General features: G+C 47.3%; 1 protein-coding gene across 1 annotated transcript in view; it reads right to left on the reverse strand.

The window, feature by feature from the left end:
* Positions 1-20778, reverse strand: part of PHACTR3 (phosphatase and actin regulator 3) — a 190121-nt gene that overhangs the window by 36078 nt on the left and 133265 nt on the right. Inside the window, exon 8 of the mRNA XM_052651080.1 lies at positions 2394-2547. Within this exon, the coding sequence (XP_052507040.1) occupies positions 2394-2547 (154 nt within the window). The remainder of the gene's footprint in view (positions 1-2393; positions 2548-20778) is intronic.

The raw sequence follows: 20778 nt of genomic DNA on the forward strand, positions 1-20778 counted from the left end.
TTTTTTTTTTTTTGACATCTTGGCAGGGGAGGATGTTTTAAGACTGGGCGCAAATATTATGAACCATAAAGTACATCAGAGGCCCGGTGGGCTGTTCATGTTTGTGTGTAAACCTCCACTGGACCCCAGCCGCACTCACTCACCACACACTGGCCATGACTGAGTGAGTGTGACGACAGAGTTGTGTGGCCACAGCAGACACGGTAGGTCCCTGAGCAATGCTCGTATCTAGCTCCTGACACCAGAAGTACACGATTGATCATCTGGTGACTTTAGAAATGAAGAGCTTTCACAAATCAAAGGGAAACATCAACAAAATGATGAGACCAGCCCCAAAGAGGGAGAAGAGGTGCCATTCACAGACTCGGGAGAGGGCTGGGAGCTGCGATTTCCAGAGTAAACTCAAGTCAGTAAGATAAAGAAAACTTCGGGTAATGGACAGGAAAGGAACCGAAAAAGCTAATAAGCACTAAAAAAAAAAAAGTTTAACCTTGCTAGAAATGAGAGAGACGGAAAACCATGCCTCCTGTGATAGTACATGGCATCATGAGACAGGCAGCTGGGACACAGAGCCTGATCGGCTGGCACATCCCTTCGGCCATGAGATCTATGCAGCCTTGTTCCCAGCCCTCCCTCCTTCCCACCCACATGCACTCATTGAGCACCTGGTTGGTACCAAGTCCGAGACAGGAAGACGTCTGAGGATGCTCTCAGGGGTGTGTGGCTCAGGGGGACCCCTCTCCCTCATTACCCACAGCACCAGCCTGCCCCTCATTCGAGTGAGATAAGCCTTTGCTGACTGACCAGACATAGAGAGACAAGTGCTTGGGGGTCTGACAGTCTCACTGCAATCAGGCTAGGAACATCCAACTTGGAGAGACTCCTTCAACTCATTAAAATCAGGGAATTCAATAAAGTCCCCCCTCACCGCAGAGACTGATCCTGGTTGGGGGTGGGGGGTGGGGTTTGTCAATCAGTATTTTAAAAAAGCTTCTCCACCTGGAGCCCTGTTCTGGGTTGGGGGTCACCAATCACCATGGGCACCTCAACAGCCATCCACAGTGGGCACCCTTACCACGCAGCTCAGAGCCAACACAGGAGGAGGGGCTCCCAGGCCCCTCCAGCCACGGTGAGCACTGATTTGAAAAATGTTAGTCGCTCAGTCATGTCCAACTCTCTGCGACCCCACGGACGCTAGCCCACCAGGCTCCTCTGTCTGTGGACTTCTCGAGGCAAGGATACTGGAGTGGGTAGCCATTCCCTTCTCCAGGGGATCTTCCAGAGGTTGAACTCAGGTCTCCCGCATTCAGGCAGACTCTTTATCATCTGAGCCACCAGGAAAGCCTGAGCACTGACTTACTAAGCACCCACCACATGCCCCAGGTCTGCAATGCACCTTCCTTATGGGACCTCCCCGCAACTCACAATGACCTTGACAGCATCAGCACCCCACTTTGTGAATGAGAAAAGCAAGACCTGGAGAGGTGAGTCCACTGGCCCAACATTAGCACAGAGTGGCGATTCAAACTGGGACTATGTGATTCCAGGCCCTCAGGACCCCAGCCGGGGACCCCACAGCCTGCAGAAACGTGAGCTCACTGCGCCTTCTCTGTGAGCCCACAGCTGGTGTCATCCCCATTCACAGGCAAGAAAACTGAGACCCAGAGAAATGCAACATCTGGGTGCTGGGCTTTACCCACTTACACTCACTGCCCTCGGCCCGAAAAACCTGAAGTAAAGGCATTCAGAGGGTGACACACTGGGCCCAAGCCCCCAGCAGGATGGGGAACAAGGGCCCATCTGCTTGCAGTGAGGCAGCGTAAGCCTCAGGCAGAGGGCGACCTGCGGGGGAGTGGTCCTAGACCAGGGGTGGCAGTGGCTCCGTCCCCAGGGGATGTGTGGTTGTCACAGTGGTGGGGGGCAGGGAGGGCGGGCTGTGAGCATCTCCAGGGCAGCTGCTAAACGTCCCATGGTGCATAGGACACCAGAGTCACCCAACCAAAACATTGGGACCCCTGAGCTCGGGAGCCCCTGCTTTCGAGCCCTGCTTCTCCGAGGGTGCCAGAGACCAGCAGCACTGGCAAACTCCACCCCGTCCCCCCAGAGCTTGTCCAAACCACAGGCCCTGCTTCAACAACCAGTGCCTCTCCACCAGGAAGACTGGCCCCGGCGGGGGGGGGGGGGGGGGGGGGGGCGGTACTCAGCAGTGTCCAGGGACACGTCAGTTGTCACAGGGGATGTCATGTGTCCAGGCCAGGGAGGCCGCCAAGCATCTGATGCCCTGATGGCCCCCCACAGCAAGAACCCAAACATTGACGGCGGTGGGTGCAACGCAGGGCTGGGCTGTGGGCGGGTGGGACCAGCCCCTTTGGGGCCCACGCACCCACACTTACTTGGAGAGCTTCATTTCGATCTGCTGCCGGATCTCCTGCCGCTCCTCGTCCGTCCTCTGGGGGAAGATGTTTCGGTCCTCCAGCTCCTGCCTGCTGGGCCGGTTCCTCAGCTTCACCGCTAGGAGCTCCTTCTTGCATTTCCTTGGCAGGGTCCCTGGGAGAAGGGGTGATGAGATGACGGGTGTCAGGAGGTGCCGGCTGCCGGGGGAGACGCTCCCCACCCCCACTGCAGGGGAGACCCTGCACCAGAGCCAGGGGGGTGAGTCTGGCAGCTACGGTGCCCCGCAGAGAACGGCGGGCACGGCACTTCCCTTCACGAAGCCCCCTCGTCCCACACCTTCCGTGGGTCGTGCACCGATTCTGCATGCAAGTCTCCACTGACCATCGTGAGAGACACTTGCTATCCCAGAGCGATTATCAATAGCACCACCTTCCCTTTCAAAAGTGTCCGAGTTCAGGTCATAAATTAGTTACTTTTATCCACGGTGGCCCTTCCCTTCCTCCCCACTGACTGCTACCCCGTGGCCACCTGGATCCCCTTTCATTCCTGGAATATCCCAGCTCAGGGTCTCAGCAACATGTCCATCCAGTGCTGACCACCCCACTCTGCCTGGACCATCCTGGGCTGGCTACTGTCTGAACCATGTCGTTGGCCCAGAACCCGGCCCTCAGAGACCCAATAGGTCGTCTAATCTCCGTCACCCTCAGGATCAATTCCTCCCTTATCTGATCTCTTTCTGGTTCCTTAGTTTATCATCGTCTCCTCCACTAGACTGAAAGTTCCCTGATAGTCTGTTCTCCTGGGTCCTGGAACAGTGTTGATGCAGCAGGTTATCCAGTCGAGTGAGCCTGACTCAGGGTCTAGAAGGCTGACACTGATCTTTACCTCCTGCCCCCTGAGTCCGGAAGCAGCCGAGTGACATCTGAGTGCACGTAAGATGTAAGATCTTAAGGAATAATGCTCAGATTTACCTAACACATTACTGACTGGGAGATTTTTGCAGAAACTAGCACCTGTAGCTGGCAGTTCACGTAAGCAAACATTGAAACATGCCAGTCACTAACTTTTGGGTAACAAAAGAAAGTAAAAGTGTTAGTTGCTCAGTCGAGTCTGACTCTTAGCGACCCCATGAACTGCACAGCCTGCCAGGCTTCTCCGTCCACAGAATTCTCCAGGCAAGAATACTGGAGTGGGTTACTTTCTTTCTCCAGCGGATCCTTCCCAACCCAGGGAGTGAACCCGGGTCTCCCGCATTGCAGGTGGATTCTTTCCCATCTGAACCACCAGGGAAGTTGGGTAACAGAAGTAGTAGTAACATCTCTCTCATCAGTAAGATTCTAATAGCAGAAATGGGGATTGGCTGCATTCAAAGTCAGAGAAGGGTCACGCCTTAGGTGCCAGGACACGGCACTGAGCTTTCTGAACACCAGAGTCCCTACCTGCCCCAGCCAGTGCACATGCTGACAACCGGCAAAAAACTCCAAGTATTAATACAACATAGACTGTGATTCTGAGGGTGTGTGGTTTTGCACTTTCATTAGGGGATAGGTTTGATTCCTGGAGTTCAAACCATCATCCAATGGTCACCCCACAGCTGGAGGCAAACTATGTATTAAGAATCATGGCTCCCTAAAGAAAGTCAATTCCCAGCATGGGGTACGGACATGCAAAGTAAATACCTCCAGCAAAGTGGTAGTTTAACAGAAATTTGGGATAAAGTAAGATACAAACAATCGTACTTGACTGAAACTTGACTTTCTAATGTAAGCTTGTTTACTATGTGTTTTATAGACAAAGAGAAAAATAATGACCCCAGAAACCATTTCAGCCAAGACTCCAACCTGATTTTGCTTTAATAGCTTTATACATGATTGGAGCTCTGTATTTATAGAATCATAAAAGCCTAAAGCAGTCACACACATTTTTCTGTTGATTTCTGCTACATGGTCTGGGGAAAATTGAAAGCCAAACTGGCATTTATGAATTGAGGGAGCCTCAAAGGTCTCGGGACACGTCCTTCGTGAATGTCAAGGGTCTCATACATGGTGGGGAGGCAAGGGGGGTTGCCATTTCAGATGAGTGTAACATGCTTAACCATGAAATGACACTGAAGGCAGTTTAATCTTTTCAGCTTTTGATAAAGAACGTCTTTAAGCCTACTGCAAATGTCTCAGGCTTGCTGTTACGAACTTTAAGCATATTTGTTCTTAACTGAAAGACCCTTTCATCAGAGATTTCTACATGTGATGAGAATTCACTGCACAGGAAGTCTTAGTTCTAAGAGTGAGTAATTCTCTGCTTAGTCTTCCAGCCTCTATGAGCACAGCTTGGGCACCTATAGGGCCATTATGAAAATGTCTGGGCTGACAGTCTTTCCCAGGCTATCAGGGGTTACCAGGTTTGGTTACTTAAAAGTCAAAGAGAAATTTCCAGACAAATGGCTTAAAGGTTTTACATGAATTTGAGTGGTACTTCTACCAAACTGACAGCATTAGTCTAAATGAGCAGGTGATCCAGAGTAAGGTGTGATGCAAAGAAACGGAGGCCAGGAAACTTCCCTTCTTGACTGTGGGGATCATTGTCTCCGCAAGTGACCCCAAACACACTTGTGCTCCTATCTTTGGAGCCAGAAACACCCAAGAGTCTGCTCCCAAAACAAATGGGACAAGCACATGAAACACACATACGAGGGTGTCCACCCAGCCTTATTTACAAAATAAAGAAATTAAACATAGTCGATTCATAGGAAAAGTCCCTGATGCTGGGGAAGATTGAGGAGGGCAGGAGGAGAAGGGGGTGACAGAGGATGAGATGGTTGGATGGCATCACCAGCTCAATGGACATGAGTTGGAGCAAACTCTGGGAGATAGTGAGTGACAGGGAAGCCTAGCGTGTGGCAGTCCATGCGACTGCAAAGAGCTGGACACAACTTTGTGACTGAGCAACAACAAACACAGCCAAAGCATCCCAACAAGACAGCATGTGCCAAATTACGGTGCGTCATCTGAGTATTATCAACCTATTAAAAACGGTGGTTGTTGTTGCTTACTCACTCAATCGTGTACGATTCTTTGTAACCCCATGGACTGTAGCCCACCAGGCTCCTCTGTCCATGGGATTCTCCAGGCAAGAATACTGGAGTGGGTTGCCATTTCCTTCTCCAGGGGATATTTCTGACCCAAGGATAGAACCTATATCTCCTGCACTGGCAGGCATATTCTTTACCACTGAACCACCTGGGAAGCACCGATTAAAAACAGTGGTATATTCATTATTGAGAGACAAAAAGACAGTCACGATACATTGCTAAGAAAAATAACTTGTAGGAAAATATGCACCTTATAGATAGAGATATATATCTGTATCTATATTTGCATTTAATTTTGTAAATATATACAATCTTCTTATAAATCGGCTTAGAGACACTAGAAATGGACTTTACCTATTAATTTATCTGTATTTTATTTTTAATCATCAACATGGTTTCCTTATCTCTAAATAATTGTTTAAAAAGAAAGACCTTTGTGGAGTGAAAGTAGTGAAGATAGTAGAAAATTCTCCCCTCCATAAGAACAACAAGAAAATTGCAAATATCATCAGGGTCAACTTCTTCAGAATTCCATAAGTTAATTTAAAGCAGCACAGGGGGTCTTTATTCAAGAGGAACTGGTGGAATCTCAGTGAGAATGTTTTGCTCTATCCAGTCCCCTGCCCCTCTCTCGGACTGGAGCACCCTCGCAGCAGTTTGCTGTCTCCTGAGGACCAGGTGCCTGGGAGCCACTGTGGGGAGAGGAACGGCCCTCATCCCCAAAAGAGCTGCATCATTTGACCTGCCACTGGTACCCTGAAGTCCCCACCCCATCCAAGGCTGCCTGCCTTGGATCTGACTCAGAGCCGGCCCAATGCAAAACATCTTCTCCCTGGGGGCGTTGGTTGAAACAATAGTCCTTCCAAGCACAAGGCTTTCATTTATCTTCAGACCACTCTTGCTCAATACTCTATAGAGTTCTTAATTGGCCAAAGTAATAAACATCAATGCATGGGCCAAAAGTACTAAGTCAGTTAAAAGTAAAACCTTGGACTTCCCTGGTGGCTCAGTGGTAAAGAATCTGCCTGCCAGTGCAGGAGACACGGGTTTGATCCCCGGTATGGGAGGGTCCCACATGCCACGGGGTAACTAAGCCCATGCAGCACAATGACTGGGCCTGTGCTCCAGAGCCCAGGAGCCACAGCCACAGGGGCCCATGTGCTCTAGAGCCCGTGCTCCACAACAAGAGAAGCCACTGCAGCGAGAAGCCCACACACCACAACCGGAGAAAACCCACGCTGCAGCGAAGACCCAGCACAGCCAAAAATACATAAATAAGTAAAATTATATATAAAAAAGGACGGCACAGATCCAGTTCCGCTCCAGCCAATGCTGGAGAGCCTTTCCCAGGCACGGCTGGCTGGCAGGCAGGGCTCAGCAGGCACGGTAGGCAAAGCTGGCTCTTCTCCCAGGACCCAGCATGGTCAGAGAGCGGCAGACCCCAGAGCTCCGGACTCCACCTCACCAGGCAGGGGGCAACCTCCTGACTCCATGCAGGCTCACCACCAGCGAGTGCAGAATGCAGAACATCCCCCAATCCTGTATCATCAGCGCCATCATCCACCCAGTAGGGAAAGGATGCTCGTGGGGGATGTCAGGCCTTGGACCACTCTCTTCCTTGTCAAGCCTCCCTCTTCTCTCCCTATGCACTGCACTGGTCGGCATCCTCCCATCAGTGTCATTGGCTGGTTCTTCATCATCCCCTCTCCAGATAAGGGTGTGACCAGGACTCAGCCCTCAAACCCTCCTTCATGTTTGCTTCCTACATGACCTCACCTGCCCCATGACACTAGAGACCAACTACTAACACTCAGATTCTCCCTCTCCAGCCACATCTTCTCTCCTGAATCCATGCTGCATCTTCAGGCTGTCTCCACTCAGGTCCCAATCAAGCATCTCAGACTTAGCATGGCCATAACCAAGCTCCTGTTTTCTTGCTGAAGGTTAAGCAACAGAGCCAAGATTTATACCTGGGCTTGACCCCAGCATCCACTCTCTTAGCTGTGACCTTCATGGATCTATTAGGTCTGGAGTGCTGAGATTCATGGGGTCGCAGAGAGTCGGACACGACTGAGCAACTGAACTGAATTGACTGAAGGCACCATTTCTAGCGGACCTGTTGTTCCTGCTGCACACCTAGCCCAAGAGGAGAAATGACCAGGTGGGGCATACCCTGCTGAGCTCACTTGGATGAAGGAGATGTGAAAACAAGCACCTGTAATGATCTCAAACACATTATGTGTGTGCCTATTTGCACACTCTCACAACATATCCCAATTATCTGTTTGTGTGGCTTCCTCTAACCATGGTCATTATCCAAGCTTGAAACATTTTCACTCAATGGAGGAAAACAAATCTGGTGAGCTCATCCACAAAGAGGATTCTGCCATTTTCATTTCGTTTCCTGCACAAACTCAGGAAATGTCTGCTGAGTTCTATAGTGCGGGCAAGAGAAAACGGGCCACACAGGGAGGGGACTTAGTCAAGATCAAGGAAGGATTTCTAGAGGAAGCAGCATTGGGTGGGGCTGGATCCTGTAGGGAGGATTCCCTTTGGGGTATTTGTCATATCAGAACACAGTTTGTTCCATGAAAATTTATCCAGGGCTCCAAAGGAAAAGTGATGATTTTGATTTCTACTTCTGGAGTAATACATGCTGAATTTCCCACCCACAAATAAACAAAAATAAAAATATATGAAACAGTGGTTTTGATGACACTGGGAAGGATAGTGACCCTTGAGATGGGAACCAAACAGTGAGCTCTATGATCACCCAGCTGACTAGGTCTTGAGGTCATGGACCAGGAAGAGGCACCAGGAAGAGCCTGGAAAGCCCGTGAGTGAAGAAGATGAAGCCTGAAGACCAAGGAGACGGAGAGAGCGAGAGTCTGCAGGGTAGGAGTGGGAAGGGGAAGCAGCACAGAGAGGCTGGAGATCTGAGAAACTAAAGAGCAGATTTAAACCCAATGAAATCAAGGGACCTGTGAAGTGTAAACAGTCTGAAGAGCTTGAAAGAGAAAGTGACTGTGTCCGACTCTGTGCAACCCCACAGACTGTAGCCCGCCAGGCTCCTCTGTCCATGCGATTCTCCAGGCAAGAATACTGGAGTGGGTGCTAAGTCGCTTCAGTCATGTCTGACCCTTTGCAGCCCCATGGACTGCAGCCCTCCAGGCTCCTCTGTCCGTGGGATTCTCTAGGCAAGAATACTGGAGTGGGTTGCCATTCCCTCCTCACAGGATTTTCCCAACCCAGGGATTCCTCTCAAGTCTCCTGAATTGTTTTCAGGCAGATTCTTTACTGTCTGAGCCTCTGAATAGCTTAACTAAAGGCAAAAATTCTCAGGAAGGACAAAAAAGCAAGCACAAACTACATGCTGCCTACAAAACATGCATTTAAATAAAAACACGAGAAATAAATATCGTATATTAACGCATACATGTGGAATCTGCAAAAACTGATATAGACGATCTTCCCTACAAAGCAGAAATAGGGATACAGATGCAGAGAACAAACATAAGGACACCAAGGGGGAAAGGGGCTGAGGGGCGAACTGACTTTGACATGTATACACTATGTAGAAAATACATAACTAATAAGAACCTACTGTGCAGCACAGGAAACTCTACTCCGTGTCTGTGGTGACCTTAATGGGAAGGAAATTCAAAAAACAGAGGGGATATATGTCGATACACTTTGCTGTACAGTAGAAACCAATGCAACATTTTAAAGCAACTATTGTTGTGGTTGTTCAGTCACTAAGTTGTGTCTGACTCTCTGCACCCCCACGGACTGCAGCATGCCAGGCTGCGCTCCTCTGTCCGCCACTATCCCCTGGAGTTTGCTCAAATTCATGCAAAGCAACTATACTCCAATAAAAACTTTAATAAATAAAAAGATGCAAAGAGATGAAAATTACAAAGGGAAAAAGTACCCATTCTAAGATTAATCAAGAGAAAGTTGAAGTGGTCCATTAATATCAGCCAAGGGAGATTCCAAAGCAAAGAGGCTTCTCAGGGATAAATGGGATCATCCCAAATGACAGAGGGACAGCTTATCAGAAAGACAAAACAATCCTAAATATTTATGACCCTATTATAAGAGGTTCAAATATATGAAGCAAAAACCAATAGAACTGAGAGAAGAAATACATAAATCTATAGTTGGTGATTTCAGACCTCTGAGTAATTGACACAACAAGTAGATAGAAAATGTGTAAGAACATGGAAGATGTGATCAACATTGTATCGAGAAATCTGATCCAATTAACATTTATAGAAACACTCTAACACACTACAGAAGAATATACATTCTTACCAAGAGCACAGGCAATATTTACCAAGACAGACATACTCTGGGCCATAAAGCAAATCTCAGTAAATTAAAAAGTCCTCAAGTCATACAAAGTATATTCTTTGGCCAGAGTGGAATTAAATTGGAAATTAATAACCAAAAGATCTCTAGAAATATACCCAAATATTTGGAAACTAAATTTTAAAATTCTGAACAACCCACAGTCCCAAGAAGGTATCACAAGGAAAATTAGGAAATATTTTGAAGTAAAAATAAATACAGCATGTCCAAGTGATATTGGGGGCAATTTACAGCATTAAATGCCTATATTTGAAGAGAATAAAAGGCCCAAATCAATGACCCCTGATTCTATCTTAAGAAACTAGAAAAAGAGCAAATTAAAACCAAGGATGTAGAGAAGAAATAATAAAGATTGGAACAGAAACTGATGAAACAGAAAATAGAAAAACAATAAAGGTAATGCTTTGAGAAGAGCAATAAAACCAATTAAACTCTAGGCAGACTTCTCAGGGGAAGTGGGGAGATAAGAGTGAGAAGGGAAGAGAAAGACACACAGAGAGACACACACACACAGATTATCAGTGTCAGAAATTAGACAGGCAATATCCATCTAAACACAAACCATTAAGACTCACTTAGGAAGATACATATAACTGGAATAGATCTGTTATCTATTAAATAAATACAATTTCTACTTTAAAACCTTCTCCCATTAAAAACAAAAACAAAAACACCTGCAGCCCAGATGCATACATTGACAAACACTGTGAAACATGTAAGAAGCAAATTCTAATTCTATACAAAATATTTCAGAACACTAAAAAGGATAGATGGTAAAACTCATGCTATGAGGCTAGAATTTAGAGGCGTCAAAACTAAGAAAGATACCCTAATAAAGGCTACTAAAGACCAACAGCCCTCATGAACAATGATGTAAAATTCTCCACAAAACAGTAGCAAATCACATCCAACAATTGATAAAAATGATCAACTGGGAGGCAAGGTGGTTTAACATTTGAAAAGCAACTCATGTCATTTGCCAAATTAGCAAACTTAAGAAAAGAAAAAATATACTATTAGATCACCCTTTGATTTATGGGGTGCCGACTCTATCAGAGCAGACTGGCCCCCCTCGGCTCTTCCTGGTGTGTTACCAGTGAGTTAACAAGAGGGAAGGTTAAGTTCATGGAGGTGGGAACTGTCCCAGGCAGGGCTCAGGCAGGCTGCCTTCTGGCTCAAAGAAGCCTGATCTCTCACTCAACTATGAGAACAGTGCAAACAACCAAAGCCCAACTGTGTCAGTTAGAGGACAGGATCCCCTCCCCACACCGACATCTCATCTCCCGCAGAAACCACTACGGATGTTTTGTGGGACTTCCTTCCAGACCTAATTCGTCTGCCGTTAACAACTGACACCCCCATTTAACTGTTTCACAGAAGTGGGATCGCACCACACACGGCACAGCAAAGGCTGGCTCGCTCACACATCTGATTCTAAAGCAGGACGACCTGACCCAACTCTCTCCCTTCACTGGCTCCAGATACTCCCTGAGTGTGGATGTCCCCTGATCCCATTACTTGTTGATCCAGCTCCCCTGTGAATGGACATCTAGGTTAGTGCTTGTTCTGGCTCTTTTAAGCAAAGCTTTAGGGACCGCCCTCATTTCTGTGCTTCCCTGCGCATGAATGAATATTCCCATCAGCTCCATTTCTGGGAAGGCAAGCATTCCTGAGCCAAAGCTGCTGTGTATTTTAGGTTTAGACAGACACTCCTCTCCCTGCTCCACCCTGGATCATCTCCTCGCTATTCCTCCCAGAATCCCAGTCTTGAGTACCATCTTGAGAAGAGGGAGGAACATAAATGGGGTCATGTATAATATGAACAGAAGGCTGAGGAGTTAAAAATAAAGTCAACATGAGATCTTTTTCTTAATTAGTCACATTTCAGAATTTATCCTAAGGACATACTCGTGGAGATGTACACAGCCTTAGCTACAAAGATGCATATCCCCACACCACTAATGCAGCCCTTTCCCCAATAAACGGCATGTCCAGATTGGTGATCCTGGGGGGCGGGGGGTGGGGGAGGAAGCCTCAGGCCACATGAGTGGGGCGAGGAAGACATGAATGTTCCCCTACCTGCCACGAGCTATAGGGGCCCCAATGAGAAGCCCTCACACCTGCCTTGGCACAAGCATAGATGCTGTGGGGCTGTCTTAAAGCTGCTGTGGATTTTTTGGTTCAGATATTATACTTTTTAATTCTAGAATTTGCATTTGGTTCTCTTTTATAGTGTCTGTCTCTCTGTGAAGATTCTCCATCTGTTCATTCATCCTGTTCTTTAAGGCTCTGAACAAGTTTGCAACAATGGCAGGTCTATTTCAGTTTTGAACATGGTTGTCTACTCCACAGCACACTTCTTACTCTGAGGTTTGGCCTTTCTAGGGTTTTAAAAGATGGTCCATGGTGCTCACTGAAATCTCTCCGTGGTCTGGACTGATCCCAGCATCCCCAGTCTCCAGGATCACACACCTTCCTTGCTCCTACAGGTGATCTCTGCTAAGTCCTGAGGAATTCTGTCTGCCCTTGGCTGCCTGAATTTCCACATGAACTTCAGGGGCCCCTTCACATAACCCCCTTTTTCAGGACCCTGTCCTACAAACTCCAGCTGCTTCAGCACCACAGAACTGTGATTTGTTTCCCATATCAATGTGACCACCACTCTGCTTGGAGGTCACTTCCCTGCACCCTCCACCCTAGCAAGATGCTCCAGGCAGAAAGTGGACAGTCAGTTGTGAGGCTCACTCTGTTTCCCCTGTCATCCAACGATAAGAGTGAATTTCAAATGTGAGCTAGTACTGCAATTTCAGTGGATAATTCCATGCATCACTGTAATTCCACATCCCCAGAGTTCTCTGGAGTCTAGAGCCTAGTTTGGGTTGGTTGTTGATACAATAGGAGCTCTGTTGTATCAGATTATCACTGGGCCTATGAGTCCCACACACAACTCTGCTGCTTGGTGCTTTTGGCAAGAACCACCAGAGCCTCACAGGCCCCACCACAAAGAGCCCACCCGCTTGTCCCAAAGCTGGTGGCCAAGCATCCCAGGATGCTGGTCTTGGGAACATCCTGCAATCCAGTGACTTTCTGCAGCGCCACCTGGTGTGCATGTGGGGAATGGCCAGTTTCCAGGTAACGCCAAACCCAGAGCCCCAGGCCAAGCAGGAGCAGTGACTAGTGGTGTTCTGTGCACTCATCCTCTTGAGGACAGGCGAGTTCTCACCTCATCAGACTGCAGGTGACTCTTCACATCAGAGGATTCACTGCCAGGGGCTGTTCAACATACCCTCCACCAATAGGATTCAAATAATAACACACCTTAGCTCTCACTTTTCACCAGTTGTGTCCCGGGGGGAAAGGATGTCAGAGTCTGCAAAGAGGGCCACCCTTTCCTTCAGTTCAGGCAAGATCACAAGTGCCTGGCCATGCCGCTCCGCACGGTGATGTCCCTGTGGCATCACATCGTCCAGCCCAGTGTGTCAGGATTTCTCATCCAGACATGGCCCTCTTCCTCCTCTTTGCCTTCATGGCAACTTTCAGTGTAGCCATGAGCTCCCTGGGGTGCTCTAGTTTTCCCTGAGAATACCCAGGGACCCAGAGCTGGGACATGCAATGCTTGTCCAATAAACAACAAAGCAGATTTTTGTATAAGACACTGTAGCAAATTTTAGCTTTTATCCTAGGGTGGACCTATCAAGGATGAGATGGCTGGATAGTATCACCAATTCAATGGACACGAACTTGGGCATACTCCGTGAGACTGTGAAGGACAGGAAGCCTGGTGTGCTGCAGCCCACGGGGATGTGACCAAGAGGCTGAACGACAACAGCAATGAAGGGTGGATTTTACACAAAGTGCACCAGAATCACTAACCACCCCACCCCCACCCCATCTATGTTGTTTATGAAATGCCAATCTCTGGGCCTCACTTTAAAGATTCAGGAGGTCAGGTGGTGGTACAAAATAAAAATATTTACACAATGGCTATTTCATGACATCTTTTCTTCAGTACTGCTTTTGTGTACATTTTATAATGTTTGCAATACATTGAAGTGAAGTGAAGTGAAGTCGCTCAGTCGTGTCCGACTCTTTGCAACCCCATGGACTATAGCCTACCAGGCTCTTCCCTCCATGGGATTCTCTAGGCAAGAGTACTGGAGTGGGTTGCCATTTCCTTCTCCAGGGGATCTTCCCGACCCAGGGATTGAACCCAGGTCTCCTGCGTTCCAGGCAGATGCTTTAACCTCTGAGCCACCAGCAACTCATGTATACATAGTTTATAAATAAATAAATGAAAATAAATATAATACATAATGAAATAAACATACAAATGCAATATGTGTGTGTGTGTGCATATATATATATATGCTCCTGGGATGCACCAGCAGAAAACTTGGTGACCCTCTCTTTAGACGCTTGGTTCTAAATGCTCATCTGGTCACAGCCTCACTGAGAATGATTTGCTAGGTCCCTTGTTTCCAGGGTGAAGTCCTGCCCCTGAGTGTCTTCAGCTGTAGAGCCTATCTTGGGGGTTCTGTTGAGGTTCAAGTAAACATTTGGATGGCCTTCCCTGGTGGCTCAGTGGTAAAGAATCCACCTGCCAATGCAGGAGACTGCTTGCAATGAAGGAGATGTGAGTTTGATCCCTGGGCCGGGAAGATATCCTGCAGGAGGAAATGGCAACCCACTCCAGTATTCTTTCCTGGGAAATCCCATGGACAGAGGAACCTAGAGGGCTACAGTCCATATGGTTGCAGAGAGTCAGACACGACTGAGCGACTGAAAAACGACAAACATTTGGAATCCTAGGACTATCACAGACCAGATGCTACACCTGTCTGCTCAGGACACAGGGCAGCCCCAGGGCTCCCACTGGGCAAGTCCTCAAAGCAGATCACATGGCTCCCCAGGAGCTCCTCTCCCAACAGGTGACACAGCTCAGCTGCCGGATCAGGTGGGTATGGGAGCTGCCCTTGAGCCGCACAGGGGCCTTTCTCTCCTGTGGCTATTGCCTGGGCTGTGCTGCTGGGCCTCCTCAAAAATCACTGCACTCAGAATCTCAGGTTTTACTTACATTCTTCCCCAAACAGATGTGTGCTTAGTTGCTCAGTCGTATCTGACTCTTTGAGACTCCATGGTTTGTACAGCTCACCAGGATCCTCTGTCCATGGGATTTCCCAGGCAAGAATACTGGAGTAGGTTGCCATTTCCTTCTCCAGGGGATCTTCCTGGTTCAAGGATTGAACCCAGGTCTCCTGTGTCTCCTACACTGCAGGTAGCCTCTTTACCCAATGAGCCATAGAGGAAGTCCTCTTCCCCAAACAGATGCAATGTACCACTCAGTAGTGGTATTTTTCACCATTGGCAATATTGACTGGTGACACCATGGTGGGGATTCTCAGCCTTCTCAGATTACCTAGGCAACTGCAAAACGTTGATGGAGGAGATTCTCACATCAACCCTACGCCCACACCAACAAAGACTCTCCAGATTGTATCCCTTCTGGGTTCCAGGTGGTCCAGGCCAGCTTTAGTTTCCTAAATGCGCCCACCTCTGCCATATCTCTGAGACTTCACCTGCTTGGCAAACTCTTACTTATTCCTCAAAACCCTATGAAACAGCCTCTGGTCCTCCCCCTGACATCTGCCCACCACCTAACCTGTTCTTAGCCCAGGCATCAGCTCCTCTGTTGCAGGCTTTGTTGTGTTACTCTTGCCTATCTGTGTGTTTATAAGACTGAGAACTCCCCCAAAGCAGGAATGAGGGCTTTTCTAAAAAAACACCTATCTTTATCAGTTTGCTAATGATACAAGTAAGACATGTTCATTAAATCCAAAGTAAGCAGAAAACATGGTAAGAATTAGAGCAGACATTGGGGAAATTAAAAATAGAACAACATGGAAAAATCAATAAACCCAAAAGCTGGTTCTTTGAAAAGATCAATAAAATCAATAAGCATGTAGCCAGACTAAGAGAAAAAGATAAAGGACACTGATTGCTAATAATCAGAAATACAAGAGGGACTACTAGGGTAGTATCTACAGTATTATCTATTCTTCGTGTGTTATCTGTGCTTTACTACCTATAATAGTATAGGTAATAGTACATTATTAGTATAGATAATACGGATGTTAAAAGGATATGAAAGGAATACTCCAAACAATTTTGTGCCCATAAATTGGATAACCTAGATGAAATGGACCAATTCCTAGAAGACAATCTGCCAAAACTCACACAAGAAAATTGATCATCTGAACAAGCCTCTACTAAATAAAATGAATCAATAAACAATAATCTTCTGAAACAGAAAGCACCAGGCCCAGAGAGGTCGACTTGTGAATTCTACCAAACTTGTGAGGAAGTATTACATCAATTCTCTACAATCGATTTCACAGTTTAGAAGCAGAGGGATTACTTCCTAACTCAATGAGGCCAGCATTACCCTAACACCAAAACCAAAGATGTCACAGGAAAAGAAAATCAAAGATCAGAATCTCTCATGAACACAGATGCAAAAATCCCTAAAAGATTAGCAAAATTGAATAAAAAAATGTGTAAAGAATTACACACCACTACCAAATGTAACTTTTACCAGATATGCAAGGCTGGTACAGCTTTTGAAAGTCAATTTATATAATGAATCACATCAACAGGCTAAGTACTAATAATCACATGATCAAATTAATTGATGCAGAAAAAGCATCTGACAGACCCAATACCACCCATTTATGCCTTTAAAAACTAGTAAAGAATGGCGTCATGAAATTCAAGCCATGAAAGTAAAAGATGCTTGCTCCCTGGAAGAAAAGCTATGACCAACCTAGACAGCATTTTAAAAAGCAGAAATATTACTTTTCCAACAAAGGTCCATATAGTCAAAGCTATGGTTTTTCCAGTAGTCATGTATGAATGTGAGAGTTGGACTATAAAGAAGGCTGAGCGTCAAAGAATTGATGCTTTTGAACTGTGGTGTTGGAGAAGACTGTTAAGAGTCCCTTGGACTGCAAGATCAATCAGTCAATCCTAAAGGAGATCAACCCTGAATATTCATTGGAAGATGAATGAAGCCAAAATTGAAGCTTCAGCTCTACTACTCTGGCCACCTGAAGTGAAGAGCCGACTCATTGGAACAGAGGCAGGGAAAGATCGAACGGAGAAGGGGCGATACAGGATGAGATGGTTGGATGGCATCACCGACTCAATGGACATGGGTTTGAGCAAGCTCCAGGAGATGGTGAAGGACAGGAAAGTCAAGTGTGCTGTAGTCCATGGGGTCTCAAAGAGTCGGACACAACTGAGCGACTCAACAACAACAAGGAATGACGTCAGCAGCATGGTGGACGAGAAGCTCCTTGCCTGTCCCTGTCAATCTACAACCACAGCTCAAGAAAGCTGCCCCTGCCCACCACGTCAGGACCCTGGAAAATTCCACACACCTATGCATCTACAGGGGGGTGGACTGGAAAACACAGAGGCGATGGGACCTGGGCAACGGCAGAGGTGGGGCCTGTGATCCCAGACCCCCAGCTGCCAAGCTTGCAGCCCCGCAGAACCCAGTAGCAGCACCAGAGGAGGCAACACACACCACTCCAGCCTCCTGGCCACAGTAGCGCCCACAGCCACAGGGAATAGATGGCAGTGGAGGCAGTGGCCTCATTCCTCTGGTCACAGAAGTGCCCATAAACGACCCCCCCCACACAACCTGCAGCAGCAGTGCACATAAACCCCAAGACCCCAGACACACCAGAGCTCCTCAGGACCCCAGCTCCCCCTGCCACAGTGGAGCCCGTGACTCGGGAGACCCTGGACGCAGTGGAAGTGTCCGTCATCTGTGTCCCAGGTGGTGACCAGAAGCAACAAGGTACCAAGACCCTGGACACACAAGCAGAGGCAACAAGGGCACCAGGTGGAGGGTGGAAAGTGCTGATTCTCAACCAAGACCAGAGGGAGTGCAGGTAAGAGAAGCCAGAAACGTGTGCTATAGCACCACCTACTGGCAAAGGAAAGAAACGCTCCTTCCTTCTCACTGGCTAACTCATGTCCCACTCTTCTGCAACCCCAGGGACTGTAGCCCGCCAGGATCCTCTGTCTGTGGGATTCTCCAGGAAAGAATACTGGAGCGGGTTGCCGTATCCTCCTCCAGGGGATCTTCCCAACCCAGGGATGGAACCCAGGTCTCCTGCATTGGCAGGCGGATTCTTTACTGCTGAGCCACCAGGGAAGTCCGTTGAATTGTTAGAATCAAGTTTAAAAAAAATTAAAAAGCTTTACCTAGAGAAGAAAGTTGTTCACAGCTTCAAATGCAGCAGCAGAGGAACACCTCATCAAGTGCCCTGGAGAGCCACAGTAACGTTGCTCCACAAACAAAAAAACAAAACATGACAATTCTCCAGAAATCAAACTTCAAGTCGTGGAATACTGTGATCCAGCTGATAGAGGATTCAAAACAGCTGTCACGGAGAAAAGCAATGAGCTACAAGAAAGCTCAGGAAGTTCAACAAGCTCAGGAATAAAATTAAAGAACAGACAGAATACTGTACCAAAGAGACTGAAACTCTACAAAAGAACAAAAATTATGGAGCTGAAAAATTCAATCAACAAGATAGAGAATGCAAGTGAAAAGCACTGGAGATAGAGGAGACGACAGGCAAGAGAGAATTGGTGAGCTTGGAGATGGAAGTCTAGAAGCGATTCAGGTCCTCTAGAGGAGAGAAAGTGTGAGAAAGCGAAAGTCACTCAGTCGTGTCCGACTCTTTGCGCCTCCATGGACTATACAGTCTGGAATTCTCTAGGCCAGAATACTGGAGTGGGTTGCCACTCCCTTCTCCAGGGGATCTTCCCAACCCAGGGATTGAACCCAGGCCTCCTGTATTGCAGGTGGATTCTTTACCAGTTGAGCCACAAGGGAAGCCCAGAGGAGGAGAGAGAATACCTCAAAAAATGAGGAAATTCTAAAAGAACATTATTATGACTCTTTTAGGATGGACATTAGGAGAGTGAGAAGGCAAGATTTTATTTAAAGAAATAATAGCTGAGGACTTCCCTGGTGGCCCAGTGATTAAGAATCCACCTGCCAATTCAGGGGGGCATAGGTTCGATACTCGGTCCAGGAAGATCCCACCTCCCCCGGAGCAAATAAACCCATCCACTACAACTTACTGAGTCTGTGACAGCAACTACTGAAGCCTGGGTACCTAGAGTCTGTGCTTCACAACAAAAGAAGTCACCTCAATGAGACGCCCACACACTGTAACTAGACAGCGGCCCCTGCTCGCTGCAACTATGAAGCCCCAGCAGGGCCAAAAGTAAATAAAATTCTAGAAAGAAATAATAGCTGAGAACACCCCAGACCTGGGTAAGGAACACACAGACAAGTCCATGAAACGAAGGGAACACCTAATTACCTCAAAAGAGACCTTCCTTCTCCAAGACACACTGTATTAAAACTGTCAAAAGTCAATAACAAAGAATTTTCAAGGTATCCCAAGAAAAAAGAAAAGTGACCTACCAAAGAACCCATCAGGCTGCCAGTGGAACTCTACAGGCCAAGGGAGTGGCCTGGCCTCCTCACAATACTGAAACAGAGGGACTGTCCCCCAAGAGTCTATCCAGAAAAGTTTTCATTCAGATAGGGAGGAGAAGTAAATGCTTTCCCAGACACACAAAGGCTGAAAGAGTCAGTCCTGCTCTGGACCAGCCTTACAGGACATGCTGAAAGGAGCTCTTCCACCTGAAGCAAAAGGGGACAGCACACACCTATGTGAGTAACATGGTAGCAGGCAGAGTCAGAAACTGCAACTCTATATCAGAGTGTGTTTTTAAGGTGGCTCAGATGGTAAAGAATCCACCTGCAATGCAGGAGACCTGAGTTCGATCCCTAGGTTGGGAAGATCCCCTGGAGAAGGGCATGGTATTCTTTCCTGGAGAACCTCATGGACAAAGGGGCCTGGCGGGCTGCAGCCCATGGGGTCACAAAAGGTCAGACACAACTGAGCAACTAAGCATAAAGGTTAAAAGAGGAAATTTTTAGTAAAAATAACTATGTGAAAGTGTTAGTTGCTGAATCGTGTTTGACTCTATGACCCCATGGTCTGTAACCCGCCAGGCTCCTCTGTCCATGGGATTCCCCAGGCAAGAAGACCGGAATGGGTTGCCATGTCCTCCTCCAGGGAATCTTCCCGACCCAGGGATCAACCCTGGGTCTCCTGCATTACAGACAGATTCTCTACTGTCTGAGCCACCAGGGAAGCCCCAAAATAACTATCGCTACCTTCAATTTGGTAACAAACTTGAACATAAAAAGGAATAATGTGAAACATAAAAGGGGAAGAAGAAAAGGACAGAAAGCATATAGGCCAAAGAAGGTGAGAAGGCTACCAGCAGAAAGAGGGCTATTGCATCTATGATACGATTGATACAAACATGGTGAGCACAAAACGTGAATCTAGAGCAGAGACACAAGCACGAGAAAGAGAAAAGAAACAGTGTCCAGGAAAGTCACCAACCCCAAATACAGATACACAAGGGAAAAAGCAGCAGTGGTGAGCCAGTGCTACCAGAAGCCGGAGACAGAACGGCAGCACATCCTCCTGTATCAGGGATCACCCTAAATGCACATGGATGGAACCTTCCAGTCAGAAGACACAGACCACTGGACTGAAAAGTAAGGCCCACGAGGCCCTTCTCCAGGGTCCCCTGACCCTGCCTCTCTCCACTCGAGCGGCCCTTTTCAACAAAAACAAGACAACCATATGCTGCCTCCAGGAGACACATCCTAGCTTTAAGGACAAACACAGGTTCAAAGTGAGGGTATAGAAGATGCTACTATAAGCAAACAGCAGCTGAAAGGAAGTGGATGTAGCCGTACTTATATCAGAGAAAGCAGACTTCAAGTCACAAGAGCAACAAGAGACAAAGATGGCTTA

Source organism: Budorcas taxicolor, chromosome 13 (assembly GCF_023091745.1).
Source record: "Budorcas taxicolor isolate Tak-1 chromosome 13, Takin1.1, whole genome shotgun sequence".
Taxonomy (NCBI): Eukaryota; Metazoa; Chordata; class Mammalia; order Artiodactyla; family Bovidae; genus Budorcas; species Budorcas taxicolor.